The 12,172-nt window shown below is 48.8% G+C and overlaps 2 protein-coding genes across 4 annotated transcripts in view; one reads left to right on the top strand and one right to left on the bottom strand.

The window, feature by feature from the left end:
- LOC125552058 (putative ion channel POLLUX-like 2) overlaps positions 1–6,829 on the bottom strand; it is a 42,586-nt gene extending 35,757 nt beyond the window's left edge. The window contains exons 1-3 of one of the 3 annotated variants that reach the window (XM_048715533.2): positions 6,543–6,829; positions 6,331–6,425; positions 5,801–5,913 (exon numbers count right to left, since the gene is read on the bottom strand). In XM_048715533.2, the coding sequence (XP_048571490.1) occupies positions 5,801–5,913; positions 6,331–6,425; positions 6,543–6,628 (294 nt within the window). In that variant the 5' untranslated portion in view covers positions 6,629–6,829. Of the gene's footprint in view, positions 1–5,800; positions 5,914–6,330; positions 6,426–6,533 lie in introns of those variants that run through there. The other 2 variants (XM_048715526.2, XM_087517346.1) reach the window with 2 other exon arrangements.
- A 3,994-nt stretch (positions 6,830–10,823) lies between these two features.
- Positions 10,824–11,303, top strand: LOC147990627 (uncharacterized). The gene has a single exon (XM_087538323.1). It carries the CDS (start codon positions 10,824–10,826, stop codon positions 11,301–11,303), a length of 480 nt encoding a protein of 159 aa, XP_087394449.1.
- Positions 11,304–12,172: the final 869 nt, after the last annotated feature.

Raw genomic sequence — 12,172 nt, 5'->3', positions numbered from 1 at the left:
AACCCTAATTAAATCCAATTAAATAAATTGCATAGATCTTTTATCTATTTAAACTGAAGGATTTCACATGGTGAATTCTCTTGAAAACACTATCAATATTCTTCCAATGGTATTAGGAAGCTATAATAAATATCTTCAATAATTTACATTGATATTTTATTTATTAATAATTAACTTGAGCCTTCTCCCTTTCGGTCTTTTGGTGTGAGATAGACTCTCATACTTTGCACATAGCCTTTATGTCACATCTAGAGGCTCCCCAATTTATCTCACTATTTGATCCCTCTTCCATCACCTACCCCCAATTCAAAACCCATTTATGTGTTATTAAATAATGCATATATTTTCCTTGTCGAAAATTCCTGAAATGTTTATGGTGGCTTGGAAATATTCCAGCAAGGTCCACAACAAGTTTCAGAATTTTCTAAATTGCTTTGGGGCCTCAATTAATTCCTATACTCTGCTTTTTCTATTTTCTGGGAAAAGAAAAGAGAAGAGAATTGGGAGAGGCAGCAGCACAACACAGCCCAGTGACCCACCCAGCCCATCTCTTCTCTCTCCCTTCGGCCTCTCTTCCAACCACCAGGAAGCCCACCTCCCCACCTAACCCGCTAAAGCCCAGCCTAGACCACCTGCCTTGTGCTTGTCGTCTTCCTCCCGGGAGAGACATCCCCCTCCGCTCCGACGTCGGCCATGAGCGCCGACGGCCTGCACCTCATATAAAAACCAGGCAAAAGGTAATTGAGAATCATATAATGGGGGGAAAACAGTGGGGCCTCATATATAAGTATATGAAACTAGCACATGCCCATACCCCATTTCACACCATCAAAAAACTTAAGTACCGACGTATTCAAACAAAAGCTCATGTCAAAGAGGCTGGTTCGGATAGGTCTCAACGAATTCCTTTCGCGCAGTTGTAATCAACTCTCTTTCTGCCCTTTTCCTCTAGCCAGAACACTTAACCTCGGCTATACACTCAAACAAAAGCTCATTGTAAAAGAGGCTGAGTTGCCAACAAATCCGAATATAACCGATCTCTCGCCTTTGATGACTCGTTGACAGCCTCCTCAACCCAAGCTTCCATCTCCTGCTCTAGACATCGGCGCATGCCCGCGCCAGTCCATGAAAGGTGGATGAAGGTGAGTTTGACTACGAACTCGAGGATGCTGGGAACGATCTCTTTTCAGGGAATCACTCCCGTCGAGAGGCCCTCTTCCTTCCTTTTTCTGAATCTGGGAGAGAGGCATTTGCATCACAAGTAGTGATTTTGCTGGCAAGAGCTCTCTTATCATCGCCCACCATAAAACCCCCTTTCCCCTCCAACCCTAACCTTAGCCTCTCCCCTCTCTTCCGTGGCGCTGATGAGCCCCTCCCCTATTATTTCCTTCTTCCCCAAGCCAACCGAGCATAGCCAACAGCACGAGCTCGTCGCCGGAGTGGCCACCGTCCTCCTCCGTCCTTGCGGCCATGTCCAGGGGATACGCCACAACTCCTTCTTCCTCTTCACCAACCAGATCAAGCCCGGACGCAAGGAGACGAGCGCTTCATCCTCTTCTTCCCCTTCGGGTAATGCCGACTTGCCGCCAATTTCGCCACCACCGGGCGTCCTCCGCCCCATTTGACTACGCCAACATCCCCGCGGTGAGCTGCCACATCTTTCCTCTCACTTCCCCTTCCCGGTTCCATCCACCTGCACCGCTTCCACGAGCACCGCCGTCGGCGGCCGCACTGCATGGTCGCCGGCGTTGTTCTGGTGACCATCTGCTCTTGTCGGTTGCGCCATCCGCCTCGCAATCACTCGTAGCCCACTCCCAGACATCCACCCACTGGTTAGCAAGCTCCCGCACCACGCATCACACACACCCGAGGGCACCTGCCGCTACACCTCGCCGCCGACGACTTTCACATCCTCATCCGATTGCGTGCGTTGTGCTGGTAGACGCGGCTCGCTTCGCTTGTCCGATCACACATGTCAAAATCGCTGGCCAGGTCCATCCGCCACTCTATAGGTCACCGTCGTTCAAATCCAACGCGCCACCGCAACCTAAGTCACCAACTCATAGGCCCTGTCCTTGCGCCTGTCAGCTCTCTCTCTCTCTCTATACACACACACACTTCCAGCCGATCCGGTCCATTCGCTGCGCATCCGACCGTGAGGGTCCAAGGTCCATCGCTGACCACGACATGTGGCAGTTAGGCCCCACCCGTCAGCGAATGCAGCTAGTTATAGCCTCGGTAGCACCTAACACATAGCCAGAACCTACCATATGGACCCCTGGTCCCACCCATCGGCGTCCCTGGCTAGCCACCATGCACCCACACCTCCGACTGTGGGCCCCTTCCTCCCACCAATCAGCCACCGTGGCTTAGGTCTAGCCCCGATGAGGAAACCCCACACCCACGCTACTGCACCAACGCCTCGTCAACCTCCCCTTGGTCCCACTAGTCAGTTGTTATGGCTAGCTAGGCTCCGGTGCATTTAGTTTCTAGGCGTTATACCTTGAATTCTTTTGAATTATAAATTCCAAAAATGACCTAAACTTCTATAATTCATATCTTTTAATCCATAGCTCCAAATTAAACATATTATATATGAATCTTGATCAGAAAAATGTATAGATCATGAATTGTCATTTGCATCCGTGTTAGGGCATTTTAAATTGTTGCATCCATGTTAGAGCATTTTAAATTGTTGCATCCATTTAATTAGCATTAATGCATTATTTAAAATGCCTAATTAATAACTAAATCATCCTATCTTAGCTTAACATGATTCAATATGCCATTTTGATCAGCATGGTGCAAAGATCAGTAATATGTCATTTTCATGGATGTTGCATCAACTATTGGAGTTAGGCTTAATCCATAATTAACCTTTCTTTATATGAGGTAATTGGAAATGCTTTATATAAAAAAAATTCCACTCCATGTAATATGTGTAGATAGATTTACTACAATCCATCTCCATCTTATGCCATGTACACCCATGTTCACCACACTTAATGTAATGCTAAGTATAATCAACATTCAACCATCATCCTTAATTGTTGCATTAATTGAACATGTGTTATCCATTACATGTTAATTCCATTGAACCTTGATTCATGTTGCATTAGGGTAATGTTGCTTATCATCCATGTCATGTCATGAATTGCATTCCATGAGCATGTTGTATCTTTGTCGTAGTTATAAGATGCATCCATTGATTGCTTTCCATTGTTTTGCTTCTTCGCGGATAGGATCCGGAGATGACATTGGATATGAGAAAGGTCTGCAAATGTACCAAGTGTGGATTCTAGGCAAGCTTTCCAATGTTTAGCCGCGCTTGTCGTGGTCATGCTTAGGGTTTTGCCCTCATATTGTAGCTCTTATCTTGCGTTGTTGGTGGATAGTATTAACTTGGCTCTGATACAATCATTTATTGTTATAAAGTTTAATTATGCAATGTTGTGGAATGTGATGGTAAGTTAGGGAGGTAACGGTGGGAGGCCAGGCTTTATGTCTCGGTGCTTTGTTCCACTCGAGCCGACCTAGAAACTTAGTTCCCATTATCTTGATCCAAGATGAGCATGCCAGACTTCCGTTGGGAGGGGGGAATATGGGCCCCTCTCACGACCTACTACCCGAGACCACAAACTTGTCCAAGGACCACAAATTCGGGCTTTCCATTTGGCATACGCATGTTACATGTTTATATTATTGTTACGATGATGATTATGATGGATGAATGGTATGCCAACGTATACATGTAAAACAGCCGCATCGGTGAGCAGTTACCTTTGTGGGGCTCTAGCCGACCTCACCATGTACACAATGGTTGAGTCCGACTCGGAGCTAGGGCCGAACTCTCGATTTATGTTAAACTTAGTTAGGTTGTTCCTTGGACTTGTTTGCAACGTCAAGGAAGTGTTTGAGGGCTATCGATCTGCCAGCATACAATTGAGGTGTGATTTTCGCGGAATATGTGTTTTGGCACACGACTTTAAGAGTGGTAGTCACGTTACGGTTTAACAGTGGTATACCCTACAGGGTTAAATTTATTTGAATAGTCGTGTCTGCAGTTATGGATGACTTCGACATTACATACTTGACCATAGCACAACTTCAACTAATAATTGCTAAAACTTGCCCACCCTTAATCTTGATAGCTGATAGATTATAATACAACTTCAACCTTGATAAATAAAACTTGCCAACCGGGTGAGTGCCTTGGGATTCTTCTTCATGGGTGGCACGAAGGGGAATACAAGGTTGGGTTATGTTTGACAGTAGGACTAGATGACTCATATGTGATCTCTTTCCTTATGCGATCTCTTTCCGTATCTCTAGTAGACGCAAGTTGTAGTTGTTGAAGTGTATATGTGGATTGCCTAGGCCTTTCCATCAGTTCGGACTTTTGGTTGCGTTGGCTAGTGCATGAAGCTTACCATGGTATCAGAGCCTAAGGTCTTGAGTTCAAGTCCTGGCTTTCGCAATTTATCTAAAAATTGTTGTTGCCCCCTTTGTGTCCACGTACAGGCCTCTTGAGCCATACCTCTGAGTGTATCCACGTGTTAACTTCCTGTGTCACACGTGAAAGGGGGTGTTGAAGTGTATATATGGATTGCCTAGCCCTTTCCATCAGTTCGTACTTTTGGTTGGTTGGCTAGTGCATGAGGCTTACTATTCCCTCAGTCGTCTTTCGCAGGCTATGTTAGTTGATCTACTTGGTTTTGGCCCTCGCCCTCATGATTTACTTCCTCTGCTATCACATCTAGTCTAGTTTGCTATATTTTTTGATGCGTCCACCAAATCCGTTGATATTTTGTGTTTCTCATGCCATGCGAGTCCACCTAACTTTTGTCCGTCGGCCTTTCTCTAGTCCTGATCCTTTATATACAACTTTTGTGGCCTACTTGCCCTTGTTGTTTTATATAGGATTTGCTGGACTCTTTTTGCATTGTTGATCTACACCCATTGTGCCTTAGCCGTCGAGCTTCTTTTGCCATCGGTTGTCATGGGCCATGATTTTTTTCCGCAATGCTTTATTCATTGATGTGCCATCTTATTTTGATAACCCATCTTCTCTTGATACTTCAGTTGTATCTTCAAGTGATGCAATGTCTTTCTTTGATGTGCCATCTCTTTGTTATCCCCCTTTGGTTTGACGCGACAGGTTTTGAAGACTCTTCATGCTACGACGGCACTCTCTAGACATGGATTTGAATTATCATTTTTTCTAGTGTTACACTTCTTCAAATACAATGCTATTGCATACGCTTTGCAGGGGTGTGAGGAAGTATTAGTATTGGTCTAGGAGTCCTTCTTTTCTTGTATCCCAAGTCATGTGTAATATATATATATGCCCCATGGACTATGTAATAGCGACAAGTTGCTTTCATAACACAAATAACCATAGAATCATTTAGATGCTCTCACAAGCAATCAATGGCTCCATGCACTCACATTGTCCACATAAGCGAAAAATCACATGTCCCCTCCATGATCCATCTATCGTTAAAATTATGTACTGAACTCAGAAACAACATGGTATGCCCCTGGAACCTTAACAAGACTACAGGCAGTGGCAGATACAGGCGCCAGGCCCCCAGGGCCCAGGCCCCAAACCCAGTGCAGACTGTAGCAATTACTGTACACACTGCTACAGTGCACAATGGCGGCCTGGGGCGGCCCGCTGGGCTGGCTCCGCCCCTGACTACAGGTTGGATTTTTTCAGACTAAGCCCATATGCCCATGCATCAGGCCAGGTGATCAAACAACTGAATAGTACACCAGTGAAACAATAAAAAAAGATCACCTTAACAGGAAAGTGTAGGTGATTTTCTGCCTCCGACGTGGTTGGCGTGTTCACATTAGACTCCGTCTCCTTTCCGCATGTTCTCTTTGCCGATTTGAACACTCTTGCTCCTCCTATGATAAGGTAAAGCTTAAACAGAGAACACGTACATAATCGATAACGATCTATGATGAAAACCCAATTCGCGCCGGGGGGGGGGGGGGGGGGGGGGGGGGGGGGCAGGGAGGCACCCCCAACCCCCCGCTAACTCATACTCCCTCCATCCCAAAAAATAAGTGTCTCAACTTAGTACAAAGTTAAGACACTTATTTTGAGACAGAGGGAGTATATTCTATTTGGCCCCCCGAAACAACTTTGTCAACCTCCGCCACTGCTATTACAACTCTCTGCCTAGAGTTGTAGACAGCTGCTCCCTCTAAGACGTTTTGAACACTACTACTTTAGTGATCTAAAACGTCTTATATTAGTTTACAGAGGTAGTAATTGGCTAAGTATCGAAGGAAGAGTTTGCTGCATTTAGTACCACGAACCTCGTTTGATGCCGCTGGGAAGATGGCTAGCCGAGCAGCTAACCCTGATCCCGTCACTGCGCCTGACGCGGAACCGCCCGGGGAACGCGCAAACCCTAGAGTGCACGAGCAGGAATTAGGATGTGGATAAGAGCAGCGATAGATCAAATCATCGCCGCGTTCAAGGCCGCCGCATGCGTGCAACATAATGTAATCAACAGTACCGGGTGCACCTAAGGAGGGCCCGAGGCGGACAGGGGCGGAGAGCGGACGCCGGCGGCGAAGACGCAGTGGCGGCGGCGTCAAGCTGCGACCTCATCTCGGCAGCAATCGGCGGCGGGCGGAAGAACCGAAGCCGCGAGAGGGGAGCGCGCGGGAGTGGAGTGGTTGACTTACACTGCCCGGATGCGGGATGGCTTACAAGGAAGATACTTTTCTCAAAGAGACAAAAGGAAAACGAGTGCCTTCCAAGAGAAAATGTTTGGCGAGAGATAGAACGGCTGCACGCGAACGGCTAGCCGGAGGATAAGGTGACTAGTGCTCCTATTCTAGGCGACTACATCTCGCTTATGGCGACCCGTACCATAATAAGCTTTCTCCAAGAATCGCCCTCCTCCCCAGCTTCTCCTAAAATCGTCACTTCATATTTTTTTTACAATCCTAACTAATTAGACCTTAACTAGATATAAAGTGAAAAAAACTGGCCCTAAAGAGCATCTCCAACAGGCACGCCAAACTAGCGCCGCGCCGCAAAATCCCCCATTTTAGCGCGCGCGCAACCGGAATAGTTGCTCCAGCGGGCGCGTGAAAACAGCGCGCGCGGCATACGTAGTCCAGCGCGCGGGCCGAAACGCAATCGCGCGCCGCTTATTTGCTGCGCCCGCTCCCGCGCGCTGGACTCTCCCGCGCTCGCTCGCACCTCCCACCCCCCCTCTAGTCGCGCCACCGCCGCCGACCATGCCACCCGGCGACCGTTCCGGCGCTTCCCCGGCCTATCCCCGCCCCGCGCGCGCTTTCTCCGGCTCCCCTCTAGTCCCGCCGCCCCGCGCGCGTGCTGGTCCTCCGACGAACAGCGCCCGCGCGCTCGCTGCCGCTCAGCACCCGCAAGGTGTTCGACAAAACGCCTAGAAGGTATGTATTGCTCAAAAGCCATGAATTTCGTGCATGTTGATTGTAGTTTTTTATTTATAGCATAGTATTCAACATTGTACATGAGTTCGTCGTATGATTCTTCCGAAGAAGAATTTGATATGGAAGAGGAGGAGGATCTTGCAATGATCCTAGCTATGCATATTAATAAAAAACCGAAGCACGGTGGTTCGGTTATGAGTCGGCAAAAAATTTGGAGGGATAGGATCGATGCCCACAACAGATTGATCAGGAATTATTTTGCGGAGAATCCCACATATCCCGAGTCATATTTTCGTCGCCGGTTTAGGATGAGCACCGAGTTGTTCAGGCGAATTGCAGAGAAACTAGCGAGCCATGACCGCTTTTTTCAGCAAAGGAGGAATGCCGCCGGAGAGCTCGGGCATAGCACCTTTCAGAAGGTGACAGCCGCTTTGCGTATGTTGGCATACGGTATACCGGCTGATCTAGTTGATGATCACTTGGCTATGGGTGAGAGCCAAGCCATCATGTGCGTCAAGCGCTTCGCAGTCGGAATTGTGCAAGTGTTTGGCGAGGAGTATTTGAGATCTCCCAACGCTGAAGACGTTGCAAGGCTTTTGGCGATGAACAAAGCTCGCGGCTTTTCTGGCATGCTTGGCTCAATAGATTGCATGCATTGGACTTGGAAGAATTGTCCAAAGGCATGGCATGGGCAATTCCACGGCAAAAAAAGGGTTCCACTATAATCCTTGAAGCGGTGGCCGATCAAGAGACTTGGATTTGGCATGCATTCTTTGGAATGCCTGGATCTTTGAATGACATCAATGTTGTCAACCGGTCACCACTGATGAGTAAGATTGCAAATGGGGAGTTGCCACCGGTGCAGTTTGTAGCAAATGGTCGTACATACAACTATGGCTATTATCTAGCGGATGGCATCTATCCAAAGTGGCAAACCTTTGTCAAGCCGTTGAAAAAGCCAGAAGGTAAGAAAAATCTTGATTTCCACAATGCTCAGGCGGGGGCTAGAAAAGATTTGGAGAGAGCTTTTGGGATTTTGCAAGCCCAATTTGCTATTGTGAGAGGACCGGCTAGATTTTGGGATCAGAAGATGCTTTGGTACATAATGCACGCTTGTGTGATCATGCACAACATGATCATCGAGAATGAGCGTGGCCAAGATGTAGACTACTCTCAGTATGAGCTCTTGGAACATCCCGTGCGAGTGCGACGGAGGGCTGAAAGGGTGGCCCGTTTTGTTGCCTCCTATCATGCCATTCGACGTCCCGCGGCGCATAATGATCTTCAGAAGGATCTCATTGAGGAGTGATGGGCATGGAATGGACGACAAAGAGCATCATGATTTGAGCGTTCGTTATTGTATTGTTGAATTATTTGTTGTGTTTAATTGCACTATTTGTTGTATTGAACGATAAACTGTTTTTGTTTGAGTTGTAATAAACGAAATTCAACTATTTATTTTTGTTTGTTTTGATCTTTTTGCTTCTGTTTTCGAATGCATATGTTGTTTGTGCGAGTCGCGCGCGCTGCATTTTAGCGCGGCTGCTGGAGCCAGCGTTGCGTGCCGCGCCAAACCAGGCGATGCGTGCGCGGCATATCTGTTTTTTGCACGCGGCGCGACCGGCGCTTGTTGGAGATGCTCTAAGGGCGTGTTTGTTATCCGCGCTGGTTTTGCCTGCATGTATATTTCAGTTGGGTCCGCGACTTGCAGGGTGACAATGCCGGCGGGATGGGCGGTGGCCGGAGGTATGCCAGCGGCGTGGCCCGCAGCATCGTGCCACCGTCAGAGTGGAAGATTCCCCCCATGGCTCAGGCCAGAGAGAGAAGCCGTGGTGGGACTGGGGTCCGCGTTCACGATAGGCTGACGTTCCGTCAGTCTGCTTTTGACCGGATCGCTTCTGGGCCCGGTCAGGTGGAGAAGGATGCGACGGAGACGGTTCGAATTTTGAATTCCTCTAGCGCGTGCGCTTCAACTAGGTAGGTGGTGGGTCCGGTTGTTCCAGAACGGACTGGTGGAGAGGGGGCGAGGAGTCCGGCACCAATCATGCAGCAAGCAGATCGGATGGACACCCAGGCCCCAATCATGAGCCGTGCTGTTCGGATAGATGTGACCTCGGTGGATAACATTGGCGAGCCCGAGGTGATGCGGCTACAAGCTGTCCGGCCGAGCATGACCACGGACGTGATTAGCGGGTCAGGTTTGTCGCCGCAGTTGGATGGCCCCACTGCGAATGTGGCAACACCAGCGGCCCCCACTTTGGCGGCGGTTGCGGGACAGGAACACGGGACAGAGCTACGCGACAGGGGAGACAAGGCTGCAGTTGCGTCTGGAAGTGCGGAGAGCCGCATGCAGGCTGTGATCTTGCCCTCCACACCGGATCCCATCAGGCTCGCGCAGGAGCCAGCCCCACCCGGGCCTATCGGAGACCAGGCGGGAGCGGTGGATCTGCAAGGATCAGTGCCCAGCCCATAACGTAGGGTGGGTTGGTGACAATGATTGGCGCGGATCCCCAAGCAGGTGGGGACGAGGTGGTTTCTGGACAAGTGGTGGCCATGCAGGAGTTTGAGACTGGCCAGCAAAATGCTCACGTAAATTGCGACATGCAGAGCGGGGAGTTTGCATGCAATGGTGGCATGAAGCCGCTTTCGGAAAATTGAAGTGGTTATGTAATGCCCTAGTTCGCAAGCTGGTGCCCCCTCTCCTTCAGGAAGTTCAATCATCGCTGCGATCGGAAGCAGAGCCATTCACGCCGTGTCGCACTACTCGAGGTGCCAAGCATGCGATGTCTTCGATTCCCATGAAGGCTACGCAGGCGAAGAATGTGCTCATGCGGGCATTAGGTTTGGTCCCGGAAGATATAGAAGGAAATGAGGATTCTATTGCCGAGCTTGCGGCGATCTTCGACTCCCCTCTCCGCGAGCAGCATATCAAAGTGATCGTTGCCTTGTTTGGGAAGGAGGTGCCTCCGGCATGCGAACTGAGGGCCGGCAACACGGTGGTGGCAAGCCCAGCTTGATCACTGGGTTTGGAGGTGGTAGTTTTTCCTCGCAATGTCTATGGATCATAACCCACATGTGTTGTGTTGGAACGTAAGGGTCTTAACAACCCTGCCAAGAAGCATGTAGTTAGGGAGTTTGTAGTGGCGGCCAAGGTTAACCTTATGTGTCTTCAAGAGACTAAACTCGATGTATTTGATCCTTTCATCATTATACAATGCATTGGCCCATCTTTCGATGGGTTTGACTATGTGCCGGCTGAGGAGACTCGTGGGGGCATTCTTCTTGCTTGGAATAGCACGGTGCTATCTGTGAATAACATAGTGCGTGACGCTAACTCTATCACAGGGCTCGTGCATGATAAGGGCGGATCAACTTGGTGGGTTATGGTGGTGTACGGCCTGCAAGGTGAGGGTCCCAAATCTCAATTTCTCTGTGATCTTCATGCCCTGCGCGCGGCCTGCCCTGGGCCATGGATGGTTTTGGGGGATTTTAACATGATCCTTCGGGCGGATGACAAGAGCAATAATAACATCAACAGACGCATTATGAGGAGATTTAAGGAGTTCGTGGATAACAATGAACTTAAGGAGGTTTACATGCATGGCCGAAGATTCACGTGGACTAATGAAAAGGAACAACCAGTGATGAAGAAGATTGATCGTGTGTTGGTGACTGTGGACTGGGAGCTTTCTCACCCGGACGTCCTCCTCCAAGCTTTATCCACCAACATATCGGACCATGGCCCGCTCCACCTGTCTACTTCAGCTCCTTTCTACCACAAGAGAAGATTCTATTTTGAGATGTACTGGACCAAACTGGAGGGGTTTGATCAAGCTGTTCGGGATGCATGGGATATGCGGTGAGAACATAGTAGATCCTTTCGAGAGGATGGATGCGCTTCTGAGAAATACTGATGTCGCGCTGCAAGCTTGGGGACAGAGGAAGTCTGGCAACATCAAGACACAGATCACTATTGCCAACTATGTCATCCTCAGGTTTGACCGCGCCATGGAGGCGCGTGCTATCACCCCCGCTGAGCTTTGGCTTCGCAAGACTATCAAACTGGCGGTCCTGGGGATGTCCTCTATGCAACGTACCATTGAGCGCCAGTGCTCACGGCTGCGATGGATCCGGGAAGGAGACGCGAACACCAAGTGAAAGCACAAGTGCTCCCTAGGTAATTTTGGTAATTAATGTCAACATATCTCTTGTTGGACTAATGCTTCTACCTAGTATGTTTCACATAAGTTCAACAATGGAGTGGCATGGACTAGAGGATGTGGAACCCCTTCAAGATGCTCAGGACAAAGGATTGGCTCAAGCTCAAAGCTCAGGACTCTACATTTTATTTTAGTGATCCAAGATCACATTGAGTCCATAGGAAAGCCAATACTATTAAGAGGGGATGAGGTGTTGCTCAATGGCTTGCTTGCTCAAAGTGCTTAGTGATATGATCCAAAGCCCTCAACCACTTTCTCATATCCATATTTGTCCCAAACCAAAAGTCAAACTCGGCCCCACTGAAACTTTCTATCTGGCGCCACCGAGTTCAGTTGACATAGCCACTGCTAGAAACCCTAATCAATTCGGTCTCACCGATGGGATCTCGGTCTCACCGAGATGGGCTTGCAAACTCTCTGTTGCCTATTGCAATAATTTCGGTCCCACAGAGACATGCAATCTGTCCCACCGAGTTTGCTTGGCCAACTCTCTGTTTTGCTTATTACCCAAA

Source organism: Triticum urartu, chromosome 1A, assembly GCF_056163025.1.
Source record: "Triticum urartu cultivar PI428250 chromosome 1A, HENAU_Tu73, whole genome shotgun sequence".
NCBI classification, from domain to species: domain Eukaryota; kingdom Viridiplantae; phylum Streptophyta; class Magnoliopsida; order Poales; family Poaceae; genus Triticum; species Triticum urartu.
The sequence above is the reverse complement of the archived record's forward strand: the minus strand, read 5'-3'. Positions and strand labels throughout refer to the sequence as shown.